At 51.7% G+C, this 21642-nt stretch overlaps 2 protein-coding genes across 6 annotated transcripts in view; one reads left to right on the plus strand and one right to left on the minus strand.

Annotated features, from left to right (window-relative positions):
- Positions 1-251: 251 nt before the first annotated feature.
- Positions 252-7313, plus strand: Stard5 (StAR related lipid transfer domain containing 5). 2 transcript variants are annotated; one of them, XM_013158781.2, is made up of 7 exons: positions 252-443; positions 1043-1092; positions 1428-1560; positions 2495-2612; positions 3207-3300; positions 6706-6861; positions 6989-7313. In XM_013158781.2, the coding sequence occupies exons 1-6, from the start codon at positions 345-347 to the stop codon at positions 6851-6853; spliced, it is 642 nt and encodes a 213-aa protein (XP_013014235.1). In that variant the 5' UTR covers positions 252-344; the 3' UTR covers positions 6854-6861; positions 6989-7313. The 2 variants fall into 2 exon arrangements, with proteins under 2 accessions (XP_013014235.1, XP_003475515.1); XM_003475467.4 differs by having other exon boundaries at positions 6706-7313.
- A 2724-nt stretch (positions 7314-10037) lies between these two features.
- Il16 (interleukin 16) overlaps positions 10038-21642 on the minus strand; it is a 98138-nt gene continuing 86533 nt past the window's right edge. For 3 of the 4 annotated variants that reach the window (XM_013158856.3, XM_063250116.1, XM_063250117.1), the window contains 7 exons: positions 21477-21618; positions 18315-19398; positions 17539-17707; positions 15125-15226; positions 12607-12865; positions 12282-12407; positions 10038-10517 (listed from right to left, as the gene is read on the minus strand). In XM_013158856.3, coding sequence (XP_013014310.3) covers positions 10342-10517; positions 12282-12407; positions 12607-12865; positions 15125-15226; positions 17539-17707; positions 18315-19398; positions 21477-21618 — 2058 coding nt within the window. In that variant the 3' untranslated portion in view covers positions 10038-10341. Of the gene's footprint in view, positions 10518-12281; positions 12408-12606; positions 12866-15124; positions 15227-17538; positions 17708-18314; positions 19399-19831; positions 20798-21476; positions 21619-21642 lie in introns of those variants that run through there. The other variant, XM_063250118.1, reaches the window with a different exon arrangement.

Genomic DNA, 21642 nt, shown 5'->3' on the forward strand with positions numbered 1-21642 from the left:
CGAAGGCTGTAACATGATCTGGCTGCTGAGGTTTTCATCCCTTCCACCCGCGCGTGGCACAGGCCCAGCGCAACGCGGCATACCCCCGCTCACACCCTCTCCCCCACCCCGCGGACCCCCGCGCACGCCCGCTCGGGACGGAGGTGCTCGCCCCGGGGTCCCCCGCCCAGGCGGTGACGCCACCGCGGCCCGGCTCCGCCCAGTCAGCCCCGGGGCGGGGCGCGCATCGACCAATTACGGTGAGGGGGCGGGGCCCCGAGGCTCCGCCCAGCACCTGGCTTTCCGGCCCGGGAGGTGTGAACTCCCGGCCTCTAGTGACCCCGGGGTCCGCGCACCCCAGCACCATGGACCCGGCGGCTGCCGCGCAGGCGAGCGAGGCGGTCGCGGCTAAAATGCTCCAGTACCGGCAAGACGCTTCCGGCTGGAAGACTTGCCGGGAAGGCGTAAGTGGGGAGTCCGGCCGGAAGGGGTGGCACGACTTTGCTCCAGAGGGTCGGGGTCCCCAGACTCCAGGCCCTGCCTTTCCTCCGGCTCCCTGAGCAGACGAAGAGGAAGGCCATGGGGATCAGTGTTGGCCGCCTGTTTGCTGTGGCTCCGGGGGTGGGCACTGGACCTCCGCTGGGCGAGTGACTCCCCGGCGCTCCTGGCTGTGGGTGATGGTGAGATTGGAGCGCGCTCCAGCCTTTGAACCTTTGCTCAGTTCTTTCCTCCTGCGCGCCCGCCTTTGTCGTCCCAGGGGTGGCAGGGAGTACCTTACTTGACAAGGTTCTGAACAAATTGCTTTTTGCAGCAAAATGTGTGGTGGTCTTGAATGTGATATGAACACTACCCACAGCCGTGGAGCTGACCAAGTAACTAAGGGCTCTTTCTCCAGCATCCTCTGCGCCAGGTTCCTCCGGCTGTGCCAGCTGTGGGTCGGGACCTCAGAGAATCACATCTCCTGAGGCTTCTGACTTCTTTTCTACAGAAGTAGAGACTGAACCAGGAGTTCCTCTAGAGCCTGGCTAGCTCTAAAGTTGTACGATTCTGTGCCTTTTGACAGCATGGAGTTACAATTTCCTGGAGGCCATCCGTGGAGTTTGCAGGGAGCCTGTAAGTGTGCATCGTGTTCCAAGCCTGACAAGAGGCCACACCCTTCCTGGTGTCTCTGAGGTTGCTTCCTGAAAGACTCGAATCCACCCTGCACCCTGCGATCCACTCACCATTGTCTTCCAAAAATCGCCAGCTACTGGTCTCAGCTGAATCATTTCCAGCCAGCCATACCCTAGAGAAAGCTTAAAAATTCACAACCCCAGGGGAGACAGGCAGGGCTCTTCCGCTCCCTTCTGTCCTCCATTTCTGAAGGCACAGAGCATGGTTGCCCTTAGTAGGTCTCAAAATAACAAGTGTAACTGATACTTGGGGCCCAATTCCTCTCTGTGTGCCAGGTACCGAGGAGAGGGCGTTCTGTGTGGTACCCCAGAGGACGTGTGGGATTGTGTAAAGCCAGCTGCTGGGGGCCTACGAGAGAAATGGGATGAAAATGTGACCAGTTTTGAAGTTATCGAAAGCATCACAGATGTAAGTTTCTCCTGGAGTGTTACCCATGGACAGTGTCTGTGCTGTCACTGTGGGAACCTGATCTCAGTCCCTCCCAAAGGATCTGTGACACCTTTTTCAGGAGGGGTGCCCTGCATACTGGTAGGAAACAGTGTGACACACAGAGAGTATACATAGCAGTATATTATTCTGCCTGGGTGTCCCCTCAGCTCTCACTGGACAGAGAGACCCTTGGCCAGGAGTCCTCTGCCTGCTGTGGGATGTATCACGTAACACCTTCTGGATTAGCATCTCTTTTGGTAGAGTAGACTCCCATCAAGACTAGCCCCGTCTACCAGAACCTTCTTCAGTGATGGGAATGTTCAGTGACTGCTTCATCCAACATGGTAGCCATGAGGCGTATGTAGCATGGAGCTTTAGAAGGTACCTAGTTTGAAGCCATGAATTAACTTTATTTAATTTTAACTAATAACCACATGGAGCTCCCAGCTCTCATAGTAGATGGCTTAGTTAATAAACCTGCCCTGGGGCTAGAGATTTAGCTCAATGGTGTAGTGCCTGCCTGGCAAGCATGAGGTACCAAATTCAATTTCCAGTACCAAAAATTTAAAAATAGCATTTTGGGCTGGGGAGTTAGCTTAGCAGCACAAGCTCCTACCTGGCAAGCATGAGGTCCTAAGTTCAATCCTTGGTATCAAAAATTAAAATAAAATAAAAAATAAACCTGCCCTAGGATCCTCTGTAGCTTGAAGATCTAGCCTCATTTTAATTACAGAAGCTCAGGGGGAAAATATCATAACCAAAAGTAATGAGCAAGATGGCCACAAGGGCCTCAGGTCAAATGCTCACAGGGCCTCTCCTGTCAAAGTGTGCTATTTCCCAGGCCCTGGGATGTGGTGCAGGGTAGGAAAGAGAGGTCTGGCCCTCAGACACCTGGGGCCCCTTGCTTTGGCAGATGCTGTGCGTGAGCAGGACCTCCACCCCCTCGGCTGCCATGAAGCTCATTTCTCCCAGGGACTTTGTGGACTTGGTGCTGGTCAAGAAATACGAGGATGGCACCATCAGCTCCAATGGTGAGTGGTATCCAGTTGCCACTGGCTATATGGGGACATGTTGGGTTGTCCTCTACACCCTTCATACCCTCAACGACAGCCAACAGCCAGAAGCAGCCAAGAACTCACTTAAGCCCCAGCCCCCTGCCTTGGCACACACCTGCCTGTGAAGGGGCTAAGGGGCTTCTGTGCCAGGGGCTTTGTCCTGTGACTATGCTGGTCACCAGTTGATACCTGGCCCCTGCCATTGCTCTCAGCCTGCCTGGGGAGATAGGGGGCACCTCCTTTCCTCTAACAGTTAAGATTTGACAGGGGTGCTTTCCTCCTCCCAGCCCCAAACATTCCATTCTGGAAAGTTCTTCTCTAATATTCTCATAAACTGGGAGAAGTTGTATGCAGGAGTGTGTATGTATCTGTGTGTATGTGTACTGTGTGTGAGTAAATGCAGGTGTGTGCATGTTTGTGCAGGAGGGAGCATAAAGGACAGTAGCAGGTAGCAGGAGTCCCACACCCTGCCCTGGGCTCGGGGTGACCTGGTCTGTGAGCATAGGCCCTGCGTGTGGGGGTTAGACTGACCAAAGCTGTTGTTCACTGCCCATTGGAACTCCTATCCAGCTACCCATGTGGAACATGAGCTGTGTCCCCCAAAGCCAGGATTTGTGAGAGGATTTAACCATCCGTGTGGATGCTTCTGCGAACCTCTGCCAGGGTAAGAATAACCCCTGGGTACAGATGCCTGTCTCAGAACTAACCAGCTTCACCAGATGGGTACTATGAGTTAGGGTAGGGTGTCAAGTTGATTGGGTGGGTCTGTAGCTTTGGGATCTTCGCCTGGTCCTGGGCCTCCCCTTCTCTGGGACTGTTCCCTCCTCTATTCCCTGGCCACCAGGAACTAAGCACCCTCATGCCATGGTGTTCCTGCCTTGGAGCCAGCTGACCACACACCGAATCCCCCGAAACTGTAATTCAAATGAAACCTGTTCTCTTTTTATGTGGTAGATGTCAGGTGTTGTATCCAGACATGGGAAAGATGACAAATACAGGTATTTTGACTATAATTTCCAAGAATAAAAATGCCTTAGGACTCACTGTTCCAAAACTGCCACACATGCAAATGTTAGTGACATAATATGCCAAAGCACCTGGCATGCAGTAGAGTTATGAAGAAGTGTTAATTATGATGTAGAGCTGATTAGACAAATGTCATGCTCCCACTTACCAGATGGGGAAACTGAGCACAGTCAGAGGCTGGAAGGCTGACAGTGCAAGATCTGAATTCCATGTCTCTCCCATGCTCTGGCCTACCAGCCTGAGGGGCTGTGACGGGGAGTTAACTAACTATCCCTACCACACATTTTGCACTGTGACTGTCTCTTCCCAGCTCAAAGGCTAAAGGAAAAATCAAAGCTCACACTGAGTCATCCTAGAACTTGGCAGCCTCCCTTCTGGTGCGCTCATGGGCATGGCCAAGTTTACCAGAAGCTTTCCACGTGATGCCTGGCATAGATTTACCTGGGGCCACCCACATTGACAGTGAAAGAACCGCACCTGCTGGTACAGCTACAGGTGTGTCCCAGTATTTCTTACAGATGTCGAGAGCAAGGGTTTGTGTTTTTCCCACGGTGCCACCCAGTCGCTTTGGGGTGGAGGATTTTACTCAAAACTCAGACCTGGCACGTACACCCACTTGTGTGCAGCACTCTTTGCTTAAGTGGCTTTGTAAACATCCCGTGAAGGTCTTTGAGCCTGAAACTAGCATAGCCATGCTTGAACACACACGAGTTTTAGTTCCCTTAAGATATAGATGTCCAAGGTCCCATGACTTGCTAAAGATACTAAGCACTGTCTCATTTCCGTACCCTCTCTGACTGGCAGTCAGGTGCTGAGAACCACCTTTGTTGGGTGCCAGGTTTGCCAGAGAGGAGTTTTCAGAACAACATACTGTCCTTGCTCCCTGTAGACTGAATCCCAGGGCTGGCTTCCTTTGAGGGATGTATTAGTTACGTTTTGGTTGCTGGGACCAAGTATCTGGCATACACAATTTATAGAAAGAAGGGTTTCAGAGGTTTGAGTCCATGGCCAGCTGGCTTCAAGGCAGAAATGGCATGGCAGAGGCTGATCACCTCATGTAGTGAGGAATCGGAGAGCTGGAGAGGAAGGGGCTGGGAACCAGACATTCCCTTCAGAGGCTGGACCAAGCAACTCACTCTCTCCAGCCAGCCCCACCTCCTAACAGTGAGTTCAGCCAAGAACTCACTGGTGGATTAATCTATCCACAAGGCCAGCACCCTCACAATTCAGCCAACCCTCTGTGCCCCGCCTCTACTGTATTGCGAATCAAGCCCTTGATACATGAGACTCTGGGGGACACTTCGTATTTAAACCATAGCAGTATGAGCCTGCCCACACACCAGATAGCAAAGATGATAGCACAGAATTTGCAGGTTGGGCATCAGGGCCCCAGCCTCCAACTGGCACATAGGTGTTAAGCACTCATGTCCAGCTCCTGTCAACTCAAGGAAAAGTGTGTTGTCCAAGGTAGAGCTCCCTCCTGCGGGTCTAAGCCTGGCACCCTGTTTATTTCTCTATCTCATGATTACCACTGTAGTCCACATGCTTGGATTCTGCAGCCAACAGCAGCAAACATAGTGACATTACTGTGTCAGCACTTTTGTAAAACCCAACTAATTTTTGTTCTTATTACAACTTTAAGGCACTGTTATTATCCCCATTTTTCAGTAAATTTACTAGGACACAGAGAGGTATTAAGGTATGTGTAACTTACCCAAGATCACAAGCCCAGCAAATGATACAGCCATCTGACTTCAGAATCAGTGCTCCTGACTCAAGATATTGATCTGTTTTCTGTCTGTTTTTACCAAAACAAAGTATCTTCCATCTTTAGGGCTTACTTTCATTGTGCCCAGGAGAGGAAAAACAACACACAAATATGAGTAGTAGATGTCCACAATCATTGTTATGAGATGTGTAGGTTTGGCGAAAACTAAAGCCGAAGGGTGACCAGGAGTGGGTCTCCCAGAGGTGAGCAGAGGCTCCCTGATGGTGTCTGAGCAGCCCTCAGTGCAGGAAGCTTGGCATGGCAGGCAGGGGGTTGAGACAGGAGCAGGGGCAAAGTCCCAGGGGTGGAGCAGGCACAGGCATTCAGGGCGTGGCACAGAGGGAGGTTGCTGTAGGTGGCAGAGGCCGTGTCCCGGAGCACTGAACTCCAAGTAAAAGGGAGCCTTTGGAGAGTGTGCATGGCTATGCTTTGACTCCACTTTAGCTGCTGTGATGTGTCCAGAGCAGACAAGGCAAGAGCCAGAGCAAGGAGCCTCTAACAGTCATGAGCAAGTCTGAGGTTCTGGCTACATCACCCCTCAACATAACTGAGAATCCAAAAGGGCTTTTGTTCTGGGGCGAACCTGTCATGCCTGTCAGCTCAGCATCCCGGTCACACTAGTGAGATCATCAGCCCCTACATCTCACCCATGAGCATGTTGGAATTTAAACCAGGCAAGTTAAGAGATGCCTATTTTAGAAGCTGTAATACGTGCATTCATGCCAACATAAATAACATATTTATGAAAATTAACTTTTTCAAAACAAAATTTAGTACTGAGAAGAGCAGCCCAGTTTCCCTTCTTGCAAACCCTTTCCGGTCAGGCTGGGTAGAAGCTCATGCCCATCTTTGCAGGCTGTGTGTGAATCCTCAGGGGGAGAGGACAAAGGGTATTTCACATCTTCATGGTTCTGTGCCAACAGTTGTGACCTCACAGAGACTCAGGAAGGGCCTGGGTCCCCGCAGTGAAAGTGCTGCCTTCATTGGGTAGGGGCAGGTAACATGCCAAGCCTCTGTCTCCAGGGCCTGGCATGGAGGGGTGAGCTCTCAGCAGCATCTGTGGAACATGTCAGAAGCTAGGAACTACCTCCTTGGGCTGGAGGGAGGGACTCCTCCCTGCCTACAGGCCTGGGGCGCTGTGGGACGTGCCCATATGGGGACAGGAAGCACTGATGGCAGCACAGAATGACCACTGTGGTGGCTGTTTCTGCCAGGCGGAGCTCTGCTTGCCTGAAGGTGCAGGGTCCTGACACGGCTCCCTTTTTGCCTTCACAGGGAGCCTGGCAAGACCAGGCTGATCACATTCTTCCAGACAGACCTCAGCGGCTACCTGCCGCAGAGCGTGGTGGACTCCTTCTTCCCACGCAGCATGGCCGGCTTCTATGTCAACCTTCAGAAAGCAGTGAAGCAGTACCACAGCTGAGCTTTCACGTGAGAGCTGGTGGAGGTCCGCCCTGGTGCACAAGGATCTGGCTTCTGCTCTGTGGGATACTTGGTGGGCAGCGAGACTCTGAGTGCCAGCCATGGGCAGCAGGTGCTCCTCTTCCCTCTGTTTCAGCTCTGCCTAGGATCCAAGCATACTGCTGGGTGGACCCAGGCTCTTGGTCACCCAACAGGAACTCAGCTGGGTACTGGATGACACCCCATGGCCCAAAGCCCTAATGCTAACCCCTCCCGGAGTCCATGTGCTGTGTCCTAGAGAGCCGTGACCAGTACTGAACACTGTGTCCTGCTGGGTGTCCTGCACCTGTGTCTCCCCCACACTGTACTGTAAGCTCTGACTCTGGTCTGTGTTAATACTGCACAAGATTCCCCTCTTAATGTCCACTTGGGAAATGATAATTTAAACAATGAGATAAGCCTTAAGGGAAGTACTTCAGGAAGTGCCTTTGTGTGTGCCTTCCACTGATTTCTGTTCCTCTTCTGTCTTCTTTTCCCTCTGTGAATTTACCTCCCTGGCCCCTCACTGTTTGCGTCCGCCCTGTCCAAACCCACAGCCTGGTGGTGATTAGAAACTGAACCAGCTCTTGCCCTCAGCCCAGCTCTGGGGAGAAAAGTCGCCCCACCCAGGCATCTGTCTGCCTTTTCTCTCCACTCCTGTGGGGCCAGGACAGGGACAGAGGGACAGAGAGGCCAACCTAACCAGCCTGGCTGGATGCTCGGGATCTGCCTTGGAGCCTGCAGGGCCGGGGCCCTACCAGCCCAGCATAGCAGCTCAGCTTCCACCCTCCAGAGGTTTGGCTGGAAGCTCACACCTCTCCTCTCCCTCTTCCCTGTGAGGCTGCACAGCCAGGGAGGGACCTTCATGACCCTTCCCACCTTCACCTTGGGAGAGACCCTGGAGGTGAAGCTGCTCCTGTACCTTAACCTGCGGGGGAGTTTCCATGGAGCCCTCCTGTTGTCCCTGTAGACAGAAACACTTCTCTAGGGGAGAGCAGCCCCTTCCCTACCTTGGAGGTCTGCAGTGACTCTGCCAAGATGGAAAGAGCTCTCTGTTCTGTCAGCTCAGCATCCTGGTCACACTGGTGAGATCTTCAGCCCCTACATCTCACCCAGAAAGCTCACTGGGACGCTTGTGTTTGACTTAAACTCATTCATTCCCAATGAGTGCATATGAAGCCGTGCTGTGTGGTCAGTCCTGTCCCGTGTCAGGTCCCCAGGAGCAGACTGGTTTGTGGCTTCTCTGAGGGCCAGACCCCAGAGGCAGTGGCCTTGCCAAGACGGGACCACCTGTGGACCTATCTAGTAGGCTGGAAGATCAGCCTCTCAAGGACAGGACTCATCAGGCCCATAGGACACACTGTGCCACACTGCCTGGCACCATGCTTCCCGGCACACCGTTAATAGGGTTCTGACTTGAACCCTAGATAAGGAGCCAGGAAGCAAGTCTGCTTTGACTTCTTACCTCCCAAGAAAGTGGGTTGGTGCTAATACCAACCCCAGGGTGGTTTCTGACATAAGCTCTGGCACAGTGGAGCTGGTGTGAGAATCAGAACAAGGGCTGCAGGGAGAGTGCGCTGTCCCTCTGTGAGGATGCCCTATCCTTCCCACCTGGGGAGGGGAAACCGGGAACAGCATATTCCACGCCTGTGCCAAAGAAGATGACCAGGGGAAACATGCTCAGTCCAGCAGCGTGGAGCTCCAGGGGATGAGCCTTTATTTAAGGAGCTGGGTGACTTCTACCTGAGGACCTCCTTGGCCTAGAGACCAGGCAACTGGTTTCATGTGTCCTCAACAGCCCTAAAGCAGCTGGGTGTGGCAGGGAAGGGACCAGCGGGGCAGAGACAGGAGGAACACTGGAAGGGAATGTCACTATTTACCATGATAGTGAAACTCAAAACAGGGGAGACATGTTCTCTGCTGTGTGGCCGCACTGTCCAACCCTGGAAGTGTGTGTTACACCTTTCACTGCTGGGGCAAGTTCACCTTCCCTGTTTCCTTTAAGCTGAGGCCGCTGATAGAAATGGTCTCACGCTTCTAGTCTACTTGCTCATCTACTGTTTGGCGAGACTCAGAGCAGGCTGAATGAGGCTCTAAAGTATGTTCCAAAGCCATTGTTTCTCAGAGCGAATAAAACAATGAGCTGATGCCAGCTGTGCTGATGTCACCCAAGGAGTTGACAAGTAGACTAGGAGACCCCAGGCTTTCTGACCGTCCACTGCCAGGAAATGGCTTCTTGTCTTCCTACAGGCCCTGGAGAAGCCACCAGTCTACACTGTCATGATGCCATTGGTAATGACCTGGAAGAAGTGCTTCCAGTGTTTTGTCTGTGGTCCTTGTCCCTACTTCACAGGAGCAGGGACTGGTCCCAGGGAGCTTGCTGTTCTAAGTCACACTGACTTCTCCAAACTCGGCAATAAGGCATTTGCAGTAATGAAAGCAAATAGCTCCTTGGCCAGGCATTCTGAGGTGTTTTCCCTACAGTGCTGGGCCTTAAAATCACCTTTGCCTCTTTGTCTCTACTGGCGACAGGAGGAAGGACTCCACCCAGCTGCACAAATCATGCACTGTCCCCGCGTCTCTGCACATCAATACCCTGACACAGCCCTGTGCTGCGGGAGCCACGTGATCACCAAGCTACCCATGTAACAGACTACACAGAGCGTGGCATGAGGTGGCTGCAGGCAGCAATTTTTACTTCTCGTTCGTATTCATGCTGGTCCATCCTGGCACACTTGTACACACTTAGTTTCACCAGCATGCCTCTCAGCTCCCTGGGTCCATCACCGGCACCATCCTAACTGACCGCTTCTCCAACCCAAACAAAAATAGATTTTTGGAAAACACAGGCTGTGTTTTCCAAAAAACAACCCAGGCAACATTTCCCCTCCCCTTAAGCCTGGCAGATCCAGGCTGGCTCTAACCCAGAGTCGAGTGGAAGACTGAATTCCCCAGGCACCAGGCCAACCACTCCCACTTGAGAGGGGAGATGTCTTTCACATGCCAGTCTTGGGATGGTCCACTAGGGGTCAGGCGACACAGGGACAAACTGTCCCTCCGAGTTCTGCCTCATGCAGACTCACAAAACGAAGCTGCTGCTGCAGATGGATTGTGACATGGTTACAGTACTTGTAGGAAGTGGCAGAGCAGGACATGGACTTGCCAGATTGCAATATATGCATTTTATTATGGCACCGTAACATCTCCCCTAAGCTCTCTATATACACAGTCTACAGTTTGTATCAGCCACCCCTGTGTGACCCTGTTCACTTTGGGACGATCTGCTTATGGGTAGTGTCCCAGAAGGTCCAGACCTGAACAGCAGCCAGCAGGCCACACCCCTGGGCTTCCCTCCAGTCCCGGTGGGGTGGACAGCAGAGACCCTGAGAATCAGCATTACGGAAGCTATGCACCGTCAGCTTAGCTTGGCTTCTGTGTCGGCTCCTTCCCTGCCTTAGGGTCCTCAGCAGCTTAGGTCTCCTTGGCCTGCAGACTCTTCCTTTTGAGGACAATCGTGACAGGCCCATCAGGAAGAGCCTTGATGACATTCCAGGCTTCAAATCGCGTGAGGCCCTGCACAGCAGTGCCGGCCAGTTGCAGGATTTCATCTCCAGGCTGAACTGGCTCGCACTGTTCTGAAGTCGCCCCTGAAATTATGGAGAAAATGATTGTGGGTTCCTCAGGTAGCGAAAATAAGAAAAAGTACCTTCCACTTTGGCCTCTGAGGAGCCAGGACACTGGGAAGAGAGTAGCACCCCATCCTTTGGAAGCTTGGTGGTCCAGAATGAGCCCCTCATACTCTGGGGACAGCGTGACACCAGGCTCCTCTCTCTATGGCCTCTGGAAAGTTGTGGCTCATGGTACCCCAGGAGGAGATTTCAGGCTCTAGCTTCAAAGAATGAGAAGCTGCGTTCTCCTTAAGCAGTGGAGGATACAGAGCCACCTCCTGCACCCTCGGCCTTCCCTTCTGCTGGGGTCATTGGCACTAGCTGGGCTGGGAAGGGCACTGGAGAGAAGCAGTCTCCATGGGGCTCCTGGAGAAGACCTCTAGTCTGTGTAGAAAGGACACATTCTTCTCAAGTTGCAGGTGGAAACAGTACTTATTTATTACTGTTTATATTGAAAGAAAATCTCCCATTCACTTGACATTATGATCTTATAAGGAGTGAATAAGAGTGGAAAATAATAACAATCATAGTGAAAATATTGCTAAGTCTATTGACAATTACTGTACCAGGTATGGTACATGTGTTCTGTGTTTGTGCCAGTGATGTATGAGGTATGGACAGTTTGTGTTCCTTTCTCACAAGGAGGAGACCAGAGACACAAATAACTGGCTCAATGCTTCAGAGCTACTGGTAGGTAGATGTGGTTTTGAACCCAGACTTTCTGACTCATTCCTGGGTGACCAGACCAGGATGGAAAGATGACTGGCCTAACTAAGGCCATACCACTACAGTAGCAGAGGTCATATAGTCCCAAGTCTCCAGATCCTGGGTCTATGCTCAACTTCGAGGTTAAAAGTGTATTTCTCAAAATTGGGGTTAACATGTATTCTGGAGGAACCTCCACACAGGCCTCAGTCTACCCTCTGGGTTTCCACAGCTCCCACACAGTTTCCTCTAACAAAGCCAGTTCACTGTGGGCCCATAGAGGCAGGGACCCTTGGGTCCCATTCTAGGAGCCTCAGACCCCCACCTTCCCTATTTCTTTTTATGAACAAGAAGCCACTGACCCAGAAGGGACTGGTCCCCAGCAAGTTAGAGGCAGAGCTGGGTGACAACCCAGGCCACCTATCTCCCCATGCAGGGCTCATCACTCCGTGGCTCCTTGCTTTGAGGGGTTCTGACCCACAGACTTCCTGCTTGAGGGACAGAAAGAAGTTGGGGTGACCATTCATGACTTCCAGCTCTGGTTGACTCTGATGACAGACTGACTTGCACCCCAATCCATGAAGGACAAAATATCAAACTTAAATGTAAACAGGAGCAGAGAGAATAGGGTGAGGCCAGGGAGGCCACGTCATACTAGTGTACACCAGACTCTGACTCTGTTTAAGACTATGGTTATTTTGTGCATCATGGATCTTAAAAATTAATTTTGATTCTTAAAAAAATTGCACATAGGAATTGGATAGATCTTGATGACTGTGCCTCAGATGCCCCACCTGCCCCTGGCCCTGCTCCGTGGGAACAAACCAGCCCAATCACTTAAGAGGGACAGCATCAAAGTAAGGGGACATCTGAGCAAAGGAGAACAGGCTGAAAATTCAAAACTGAGTTCCAAAGACATGGCTCTCAAAACGATACTGGTCACTGGGAAGCCAGTGGGGCCCAAAGGCTTCGAGTGCCTTCTGGGCCTCTCCCCATGCCCAAGACCAGAGCCAATGCAAACCGCAGCTCACTCCGCACCTTTGAAAATCCTGTTGACCGTGAGAGGCTTGTCTCCGTGCAGTGAACCCTTCCCTCCTTCCAGGCTGAAGCCCAGCCCCGCAGACGTCTTCTCCAGTGTTACTGTGCAGACTGTGGCCTCTGTGGCTAAAGAAACAAGGGCTGTGTCACAGACCCCTTCTCTCCTGCCACAGTGACTTGGCTACTGCTCCAGCCCAGCACACACACAGTCCACCCACACACATCTCAGCAGCAGCCTGCAGAACGCTGAGCAGCCCCAGCAGCACCAGCCCCATGTGGTCAAGGTCATGTGACCCTCAGAGGTTGCACAGCTAGGACAACTTACTGGATTCCGCAGAAACATCGCTGGCTGCTGAAGCTGATGCTGCAGAGTCTGTGGAGGAGTTCAGGTCCAGTGTGGCCTCCAGCGTTGTCCGCCGTGTGACAATCACAGCTTGTCTTGGGTCCCGAGCTTGGCGGAGGATGGCCAGGGCGTCGCTGTGCGTGGCACCTTTGAGGGACTTGCCATTGATAGAGAGGACCTCATTGCCCCTCTGAATCGTGCCTTCCTGGGAGGCCAGCCCATTCGGAAACACTCTGTGAACCTTTGAGAGCCAAAGAAGTCAGAATGAGGAGCCACCTACACAGGGTCCACATTCCTGCCGGAGGACAGTCTGGACCAACCTAGCCAGTCAGCCAGCCCTGGAGAATTTTTAGGCTAAAGAAAATGGATTGGTCCTGTCCTAGATCATGGCAGCTTCCCAGGAGCCAGCTGTCCTTCCTTCTCTGCCCAGCAGGGATCACAAGAGCAAAGACCAGATAAACCCTCAGAACACTCCCAGCAGTTCTGTCCCTGCGGTCCTCTCAAACATGGAGGGCAAGCTCAGGCCTGCCCCACCTCCTTCAGCATTTCCTCAGCCACAGCCCTTAAGCACCGATTTTATGGTGTGTCCACAGGAGAAAAGGTTTCTAAGATCAAAAATCTTGGGGGATACTGTGTTAAGCAAAATCTCTAAAAATACCTATTCTTCAAGGACATTCTTAGAGGTCCTGCCATGGAGATGTGCATCTCAGCTCTCTAAAACTAGGCACAGAATACAGTGTCTCCGACCGAGCACCACAGCTGAGGTGTTTTCCACAGAGGCCCATCTTCCACGGATGCATTTGAGGTAGCCTATCCTAGACAGTCTAGATATTTTTAAAGCATTCCCCAAGAAATTCTGATTCTTTACCTTCAGCCACCTCTTGGTCCCCTTTTTACAAGATCTGTGGGATTTAAAAAAATCTCGTACCCTTGGCTCAGCCTGTTAAAAAATAATCTTCACCTTTGTGATTAAAAGGGTTGGATGACCACTCATGAGACATCATTGTTTTACTTTTATGATGTGTTTCTCTACGTGGTTTTGGTGATTTTAAAAAATTCTATTATGTGACCAGGCATGCTTAGAATCCCCAGCTTAAGACCCAAGCATGGCACAGAAACATCGCAGAATCTCCAAAAGAAGCATAAACACTATAAATAATTTAACCTAAGATATGGGAAAGATTAATTTAGACAACAGGTCACCGAGGGCCCAGCATAGTGCTTCATGGTGGACAGTGCTCTGTGTTGGTTCCCTTTTAATGAGTTCAGAAAGGACGAGAACAGCTCAGACAAGGAAGGAGAAAGAGGAAGTGTTTGCACACATGCTCAGCCAACACGCACCACTTCCTCCTGGCTTCGGAGTGGCTGCAGTGTCACTAGGTGGACTGGCCAAGTAGGATGGAGAGGAGTCATATTCAAGCACAGAGGAAAAGATCCACGGTGCTGTTCTCACAGGCACACTCTCTTTTCTTCTCGTCAAATAGAAAGTGACCTCCAACCGCAGGAAACTTCTGCAATGTCAGCTAAGCACTGAATAGCAGGAACTGCACTCACATATTTTATGTGCTCTTTAGTGGGAAACCACTTGCAGAGAAATTGAGGAAGTCACTGCTTAACATGGGGCTCACGGAGCGGGTCGCTGCTACAAGAAGTTGTGGACAGCTTTACGCTGGCCTGTGCTGAGTGGGAGGACTTGCTTTTCAGTCAGAAGACTTGAGTGAGGCTGCACTGCCTACCCAAAAGATTCCCCAAGACACAGAGTTAGGGGTGGCAACACTGCATCCATGTGTGGGGAGAAGGAGCAACCTGGTCCCTGACAAACACAGCACCAAACCCCAAGTGGGCCAGGGCCAGGTGACCAGATTGCACTGGAAAAGATGTATAGCCCCAGGCTCTCGTGGGGCCTGTGTGGACAGGGGCTGAACCCTGAGACCTGATGCAAGTCTATGCTCATGTACAGACATCACCTTCCCTCCAGCCAGCACCCATCACTGGGCTCTGCCTCCCCAGGCTTCTTTGACTCCAGGCTTATTCGCTAACTGCTATGGCTGGGTCACGTGACCCTCCAAAATGACCTGAAGTTAGACATCATTTGCATCTGAAGCTCAGTGACCACTTTCAGTTTCTAAAATATTTCCCCAGTGTCTTCAGAAACACTGATGTTAGGGCTACAGCCTTGCAAAATTCTGATTCAGATCTTCTAGCATGAAATGGAAGCACACGCATACTCACGTGTGAACACGGAGCTATACAGGTGACTCCGTTGATTTTGGTGCCTTAACACTGTCCTGGTACAGAGACCTTCTTTGCTTAAGTTAGGATTATGATGAGGGTCGAATAAAAGGTCACACAGGTCCTGGTGGCTCTCCTTTGAAATCCTGTCCTGACTCCTGATCAGTAGCATGGTATGTGCATCCCTCTGCTTCCTGGCACACGGCCCCTTCCCAGCAAGTCTGTCCCCAGAGCTGTCCCGCTGGCTGTGCCATCACAAGTCTCTTACCGTAATCAACTTGTTTTCTAAATCTGCTCCTCCTGCCAAGCTGAACCCAAGGCCTGCACCTTCTTCCTTGTGCAGGACAGTGACGTGGATGCTGTCCAGTTGCTGTGGGTGAAACACACATATTAACCATTTCCTGTAGCCAGCACAAGCCACTGAATGACTGTTCTAGCATGGGATCAATCTGCTTATCAAACACCAGCTGGCTCAGGCTCCAACTCCTGCCACCTCCACAGACGTAGTTTCAGTTTGATTGTCTGTGAAGGAAGAACTGTACTTTCAGACGTGACAGGAAGCTCAGAAGGAAGCAACTGCACATAAAGTGGCTCTGTTCCTCTCTTGCTCACCCATGCACACCCACATTCACATGAACTGGGCTAAGTACTCCCATGTCAGCCATAATCCCAGTGTGCTGGACACTACAGCTTGGCCATGTCACTACAGGACCAGGCACACTATAGGACATTAGGTCACAAAGCCCAGGGGGTGTTGCTGCTTGCAGAAGTTGACTGCTCCTTCTCCTCTGAGGGCACAGTGGCAGTGGTGAGAGGACCACAAACACACATATGCACACATGTACACACATGCAGGCAGACATGGCACTTTCCAGACTGGACAGGCACTCAGGACAACCCCCTCCACATGCAAGTCAGATTCCTGCTCCAGCCTGCAGCTGGCTCTCATCCTGCAGCACCTCTGGGCACTTAAGTGAAAGAAACAGGCAGCTGTGAGTGATGGGAGCTGCAGAGCCAGAGACAAATTCCTGTCAGAAGAGGCTGCCGGGAGATGGACACCCAGGCTACCAGATCATCCCTTTAAAGAAAAAAGTTCGAAGCCCAGGTTTTGGGTTAGGTTTTATAATGTAGAATTCAGTAATTTACATCACAAGAGAGACCAAAGAAATATGTTTTTTGGGCTGCATGATCCCTGGGCCACCAGTTTTTCACCTGGCTGCTAGGAGATGAAGTTCTATTAGAATTCACATGCATGGACTGGGGTTGCAGCTCAGTAGCATAAGCACCTTCCTGGCAAATGCAAGGTCCTGAGTTCAATTCCCATTACCAAAAAATAAAATAGAAACGACAAGAATTTACATGTAGCTGACTCTGTGATCCTTCAAGTTGGGGCCCAGAAATGATTTGGATTGAAGGCACTTCTTGGCCCAGCTCTAGCCCATGTCTCCCCAGTCCTCTTCCTGGAAGTTCAGTGGAAGAAGAAACATCCAGAACCCCAGCATACCCTTTACCTTCCCTTATTTCATTTGTGCTGAGGTGGGCTTCAGAGAACCGTGGTCCACACAGAGGTGATGAATGAGATTCAGCAGAGCAATGGCCTAGACTTCTCATGTCCATCAGATGTGGCTACACTTTTAGCCTTGGAACTACAGTGGTACCTTGGTTCAGGAACCCTTTTATTTATAAACAGTTCAGTTCTCAAACAAAAAATGTTTGGCAAAACTTAGGTTTTGTTTGCAAACTACATTGGGCAGCAAACACTACCATGGCCATGTTCCCCACACAAACAAAAACATGGCCATCTTTTCCAGAATCAAGAAACAAATTAAGTTCGTGAGCCAAAGCACCACTGTACAGTTCTCAGAACTCATCATAGAGAAAAGGAAGCTCTCCTTGTCCTTTCACCCCAGTCTGGATCATTCCTGCGTGTTCAGGAGCTGCGTATAGAATCTGGGCAGCCCACCCACATCTGAGTGGTGGCCCACTTCTGCTCACATCCTCCGGCTGTGCACAGAAGGCGTTCAGGAAGTGGGGCTTCAGGATGATGTGCCCAGAGCATGGGGCACTTGTGAATTCGTGACAGAAGTAATAAGAGCTTGAGGTGAGAGCTCTAGGAGGCCACATGCTGACCATAGGCAGTGTGCTGCCAGGCATCCTGTAGGACATGGGAACAGCACTGAACTTGAACTTGGAGACAGAACACCTAAGTGTTGAGAACTTTAGCCTAATCTTTTCATCTAAAAAGGACAAAAAGATGCAAGAAATTGGTATATATGGTGCATGCCTGTAATCCCAGCACTCAAGAGGCTGAGGCAGGAGGATCGCTGCAAATTCAAAACCAGCCTGAGCTACAAAGTGAACTCAAGGACAGCCTGAACTGTATAGTGAGACCCTGTCCCAAAAAGCCATGAGGAGGAGAGAAAGGGAAAGAAGAAGAGGAAGAGGAAGAAAAAGAAGGAAAAGAAGAAAAGATAATCGATGTATTAGAAGGACTCCCTATGCAGAAAATTTCCTGTGGCACGAAGGACTCAGGTGCGGGCAGCCTATGAAGCCGCCTTCTAGACCCTCCAGGTCTGGGGCTTCTTGGGTTGCTCCCCGGCTTGAGCTCTTTGGAAACCTTGGCAGACCACACAGCCAGCCCACAGTAGCCCTGTCACTCTACACACACGCAGAGGAATCTACCTTCAAGGTTGCTTCATCCAGAACTCTCACTTCCTCGATGAGTTTCTCCAGCTCTTCTGAACTCAGCAGGGAGATGACCGACTGACCAGACTGAGAGGAGCTGTGGTCCCCATCCTCAGCTTCCCTGGGCTCAGCGAGACATTCTGTGTATTCTCTCAGCTCTGAAAGACTTCCATGGGGAGCATGAATGCAGCATTAATAAGAGCTGCTGTTTATTGCATAATGCTTATTGCATAATTCCAGGCATGGCCATTCTATTATTTGATGCAGCAAATCTATTTCTCAGAAACATCAGAACAGTAAATAAAAACTGCCAGACAGAGAGCAACGCTGATTCCAGAGCAAAGCCCAGCTCTACAATGGAAGCTGCCAAGCACCCCTGCCAGTCCCAGCCCGGAGAAGCAGGACTCTCCTGCACTGCTTTCAGCCAGAATGGAAACTGAGGCTGAAGGTGGGAGGAACCTGCTCAAGGTCAGCAAGTCAGCTGCTGAGCTGGGAGTAGAAGCCAGATGTCCTGATCCTCTGTGGAAATCTCTGGGGAGAACTGGTCAGGGGGCGTCCTGTGTCCCTGCCTCCCAACCTTCCTGACTCCCAACTTCTAAATATGGGAGGCGGAGATGTAGCACACACTTGTGCACACACTAAAGGAGAGGAGGAACCATTTCCTGGCTAGTACATCTGAGAAATTTTTGAAGCAATATAAAGGATTGGAAAAGAAGGAAAACAGAAAAAGCAAAGCAGGAAGCAAGCACAGCGCGGCCCTGGCAGGCACTCACTTGAGCGAGAACCCGGTGTCCACGGCGGCAGAGTCAGAGCTACCAGCGGCAGAGTCTTCGCCAGGCAGTGGCTTTGGAGCAGCCCCTTCCTTGGGGTTGAAGCTTGGCTGGCTGCAGGAGACAGAAGAGGGGAGGCACAGCAGAGACTTCATGACGGCCGAGGACACGTGGCTGCTGATGGAGTAGAGCTTGCTGGTCTTCTCATCTAGCAGCCTCGCCTCGCAGGACTGCGTCCGCGTCAGGGGGAAGCTCCGTGCTCGCTGGCTTGGCATCTTTATGATGGGACCTGAAGTATCCTCCTTCTGCGTGCCCAGCAGCCCCGTGAGAGGGTCAGGGGCAGTGGAGATGCTTTTCAAAGCCTGCTGCTGCCCTACGGGCGGGAACAAGGTCACACTTGTAGTGCCAGCTTCTGAGGTCACAGGGAAACCCAGGGACACCTGCTCCTGCCCTGGCTGCCTCTGCTCGGCAGAGGTTGGAGCCCCTTGCACCAAAAGGCCAGAAGGCCGGCCTCCCTCTTGCTTCCCAGAAGGCCTGGGGGCCTCCCTGGAGGAGGACTGCAAGCTCAGTCTCTGAACTGCTCTATCAGGCAACTGAGAGGAGCCAAAGGTTTCAAAGGAGCTGATTCTCTGCTTGATGGAAGAGGTGGCCCGGGGAAGTGGCCCAGGGGACTCCTTGGAAGCAGGCATCGGCTGAGCAGAGGAGGCCGAGTCAGGAAGGCGTCTCAGGTCTGCAGCACGAGTCCTCAGGCCTTTCAAACTCTGCCGAAACCAAGCAGGCTTGGGAGCCACAGGAGGCCCTTTCTTCACAGTGCTGCTGTCTGCTGACTTGTAAACTCGGGGTGTGCCATTGGCAGCATCCAGCCTGGCCGGGGTCCCATCCGGGAGACTCTGTGTGCCGTCTTCACCCAGGCTGACACTGGGCTGTAGTGGCATGTGGCCGTGGCTGTCACTCATGATGGGGCTGAATAAGTTTTTGATGCAGTCAGAAATCCTAACCCAGGGGTCTTCGGTGGTGGTGTCAAAGCTACAGTTCATCCGAGCTTGCCTCTTCAGCAGTCTGGATTTTATGGGGGACCCTGGTGTCACTGGGGAGCAGAAACAAAGCCTGGGATGTGCATTACATTTCATGACAACTTTTCTTCCTAAATTCTAGTTTTAGAGCCAAACAGTGAGGAGGATTTTGGAAGAGGAGATTACAGAAGGGGAGATGCCCAGATGGCCATGGGCACCACACAGGATAGGAGGCCCAGAGGGAAGTGAACTTCCAGCACCTGGTACCCCAGTATGGGAGATGTTCCCAGGAAATTTCTGGGTCTCTGAGGCCACAGGGAAAACCAGGGACACCTGCTCCTGCTCCTCCTCAGGCATCTTACACTGGAGGATCCCAGCATTCAAGAATGGGAGTCATTCTGAATGCAGAGGCTGGAGAAGACCCCATATCCCCTGACTGCCCACTCAAGCTTGAAATAGCCTTCCACATCACTCACTCAAAATGTAAAAGCCAAACAACTTTCTTACCTTTTAAACCTTTAAGCCAAAGGTCACAGCTGGCTGCCGTATTTGGTTTGGACTGCCATGTCCTTGTGAGACAAGGTGACCCAGCCAACCCATCGTTCTGCTCTTCCACCCAGTCAGTGGCTCCCACCTACCTGCCTCTACAGTCCTATGAGTTTGCTAGTCTGCCTACATTCAGGTGATGGATCAGCTTGCTCTATGACAGAGTTTTGCCCATCTAAAGAGCTTAAAAGGTTCTGGGTTGAGAAGCTCGGTGACACTGACTCTCAATCTTGGCTCTGCACTGGAATCTGAAGGTCCACTCCCAGGTTCTGGTGAGATAAGACTGAGATGCAGCCTGAGCCTAGAGGGACAGGACCTCAGGCTTGCCTTTCACCCCAGGTATGGAGCCATCATTATCAGAAGCCAGCACTGACCTGGCATCCAGTCTGCATAGGTGAAGACTGTCCTTGACTCTTTTCTAAAGACAGCTGAGGTCTTCCCCTGAGCCCTGAAAGCCAAGGAACTAAGCGGATGTGTGGCTCTGCCACCTTTAGCTTTTGTCTAGAGTGTGTCACTCTGTGCACTGGAGTCAGTGGTGCATGATGCCGGGGTGCAATCTAGGTTAGGAGCTCTGGTCATTCCTGCCTCTGGTCACTTCCAAGGAAGCAAACAGTGATACAGAGTGAAGCTCCACAGGAATCCCTGGGTGGGCACTAGAGTCAGGCTCTTCAGCCAGTGAGTCCAGTCTCCACCATCTGCTTCTGTACTGATAAACTGCCCAGCTGTAAGGGGCCACTGTGCTGAGAATCCCAATCAAATCTCCCACAGGCAAGCTATTTGTAATCCAGGTGGGGACTCAGCTGGGATGCCTAAGGGAGGAAGCAAGTGGCAGGTACCTGCTTGATGAGATGTGCTAAATCTGTCTCTTCTCGGTGTCCCTTAGCTGTCTGGGGACTCTCATGTCACTTCCTGTAGTGTCTCTCAAAGACGCATGTGGTTCTCGGCCTACATATTTATTTCTTTGCTGTAACAATGAGGAGACGGAGCTCCTCATTACAAGAATGATTTTTCATCTCCCCTCCCCAGTACCATGCCCAGAGTCTCCCAAATCTGGCATTTCATGTATGTAGCTGAATTAAATCACAGGCTGGAATTTAAGTGATCCACACCTTGCCAATGAGATGAGCGAGCGAGTGAAGGCTTTAAAGGCAAGCTGCCCAGAATCATGGAGAGTGATGCATAGGTACAGGATTTTCTGCCTCAAAATCCTGTAATCCCGTGCTCAAAGTACTCAGGTCACATCTCAGCACTGTCAGGTGTACCATGTGGACACGCCCTTGCTGTCCACCTCCTGGAAGAGGTGACCACCAACAAAACCCCACGTATGCTTTCCCTACTCTGTATTCTAACTTGGAGTACTACACACAGCTGGCACCCGGCAGGTGCTGCCCAGGGGCTCTGTGACTTTGAGCTCTTTCCATGGCTCCAGTCTCCTGTTGACAACCTGGAGTGCCCTAGGTTCCCACCGCAGCACCACAGTCCAATCAGGTGGCTCCTTTCACCCATCCCCCAGCACGCCCACCCGCCACTACAATGCAAACTCTCACTCTCTAACCAGAGCTCTCCACAAGGCTCTTCCTTCAGGAAAACTTCCGAGCAAGCTCACCTGGGCTGGCTCTCCTCCCGGGCTCACCGTCTGAGGAGGACGGGGCCTGCAGGCTGACTCCAGGTCCTGAGCAGACGGCAACAGTGCAGGGGGCTCTCCCTATGGTGTCTTCCGGTGGTGGTGGCAGTGGCTCACTGCCTTCCTGTGGTGTAAACAGGAAGCAAGA

This window comes from Cavia porcellus, unplaced genomic scaffold (genome assembly GCF_034190915.1).
Source record: "Cavia porcellus strain 051 isolate PalLab524CR breed Dunkin Hartley unplaced genomic scaffold, mCavPor4.1 scaffold_6, whole genome shotgun sequence".
NCBI lineage: Eukaryota > Metazoa > Chordata > Mammalia > Rodentia > Caviidae > Cavia > Cavia porcellus.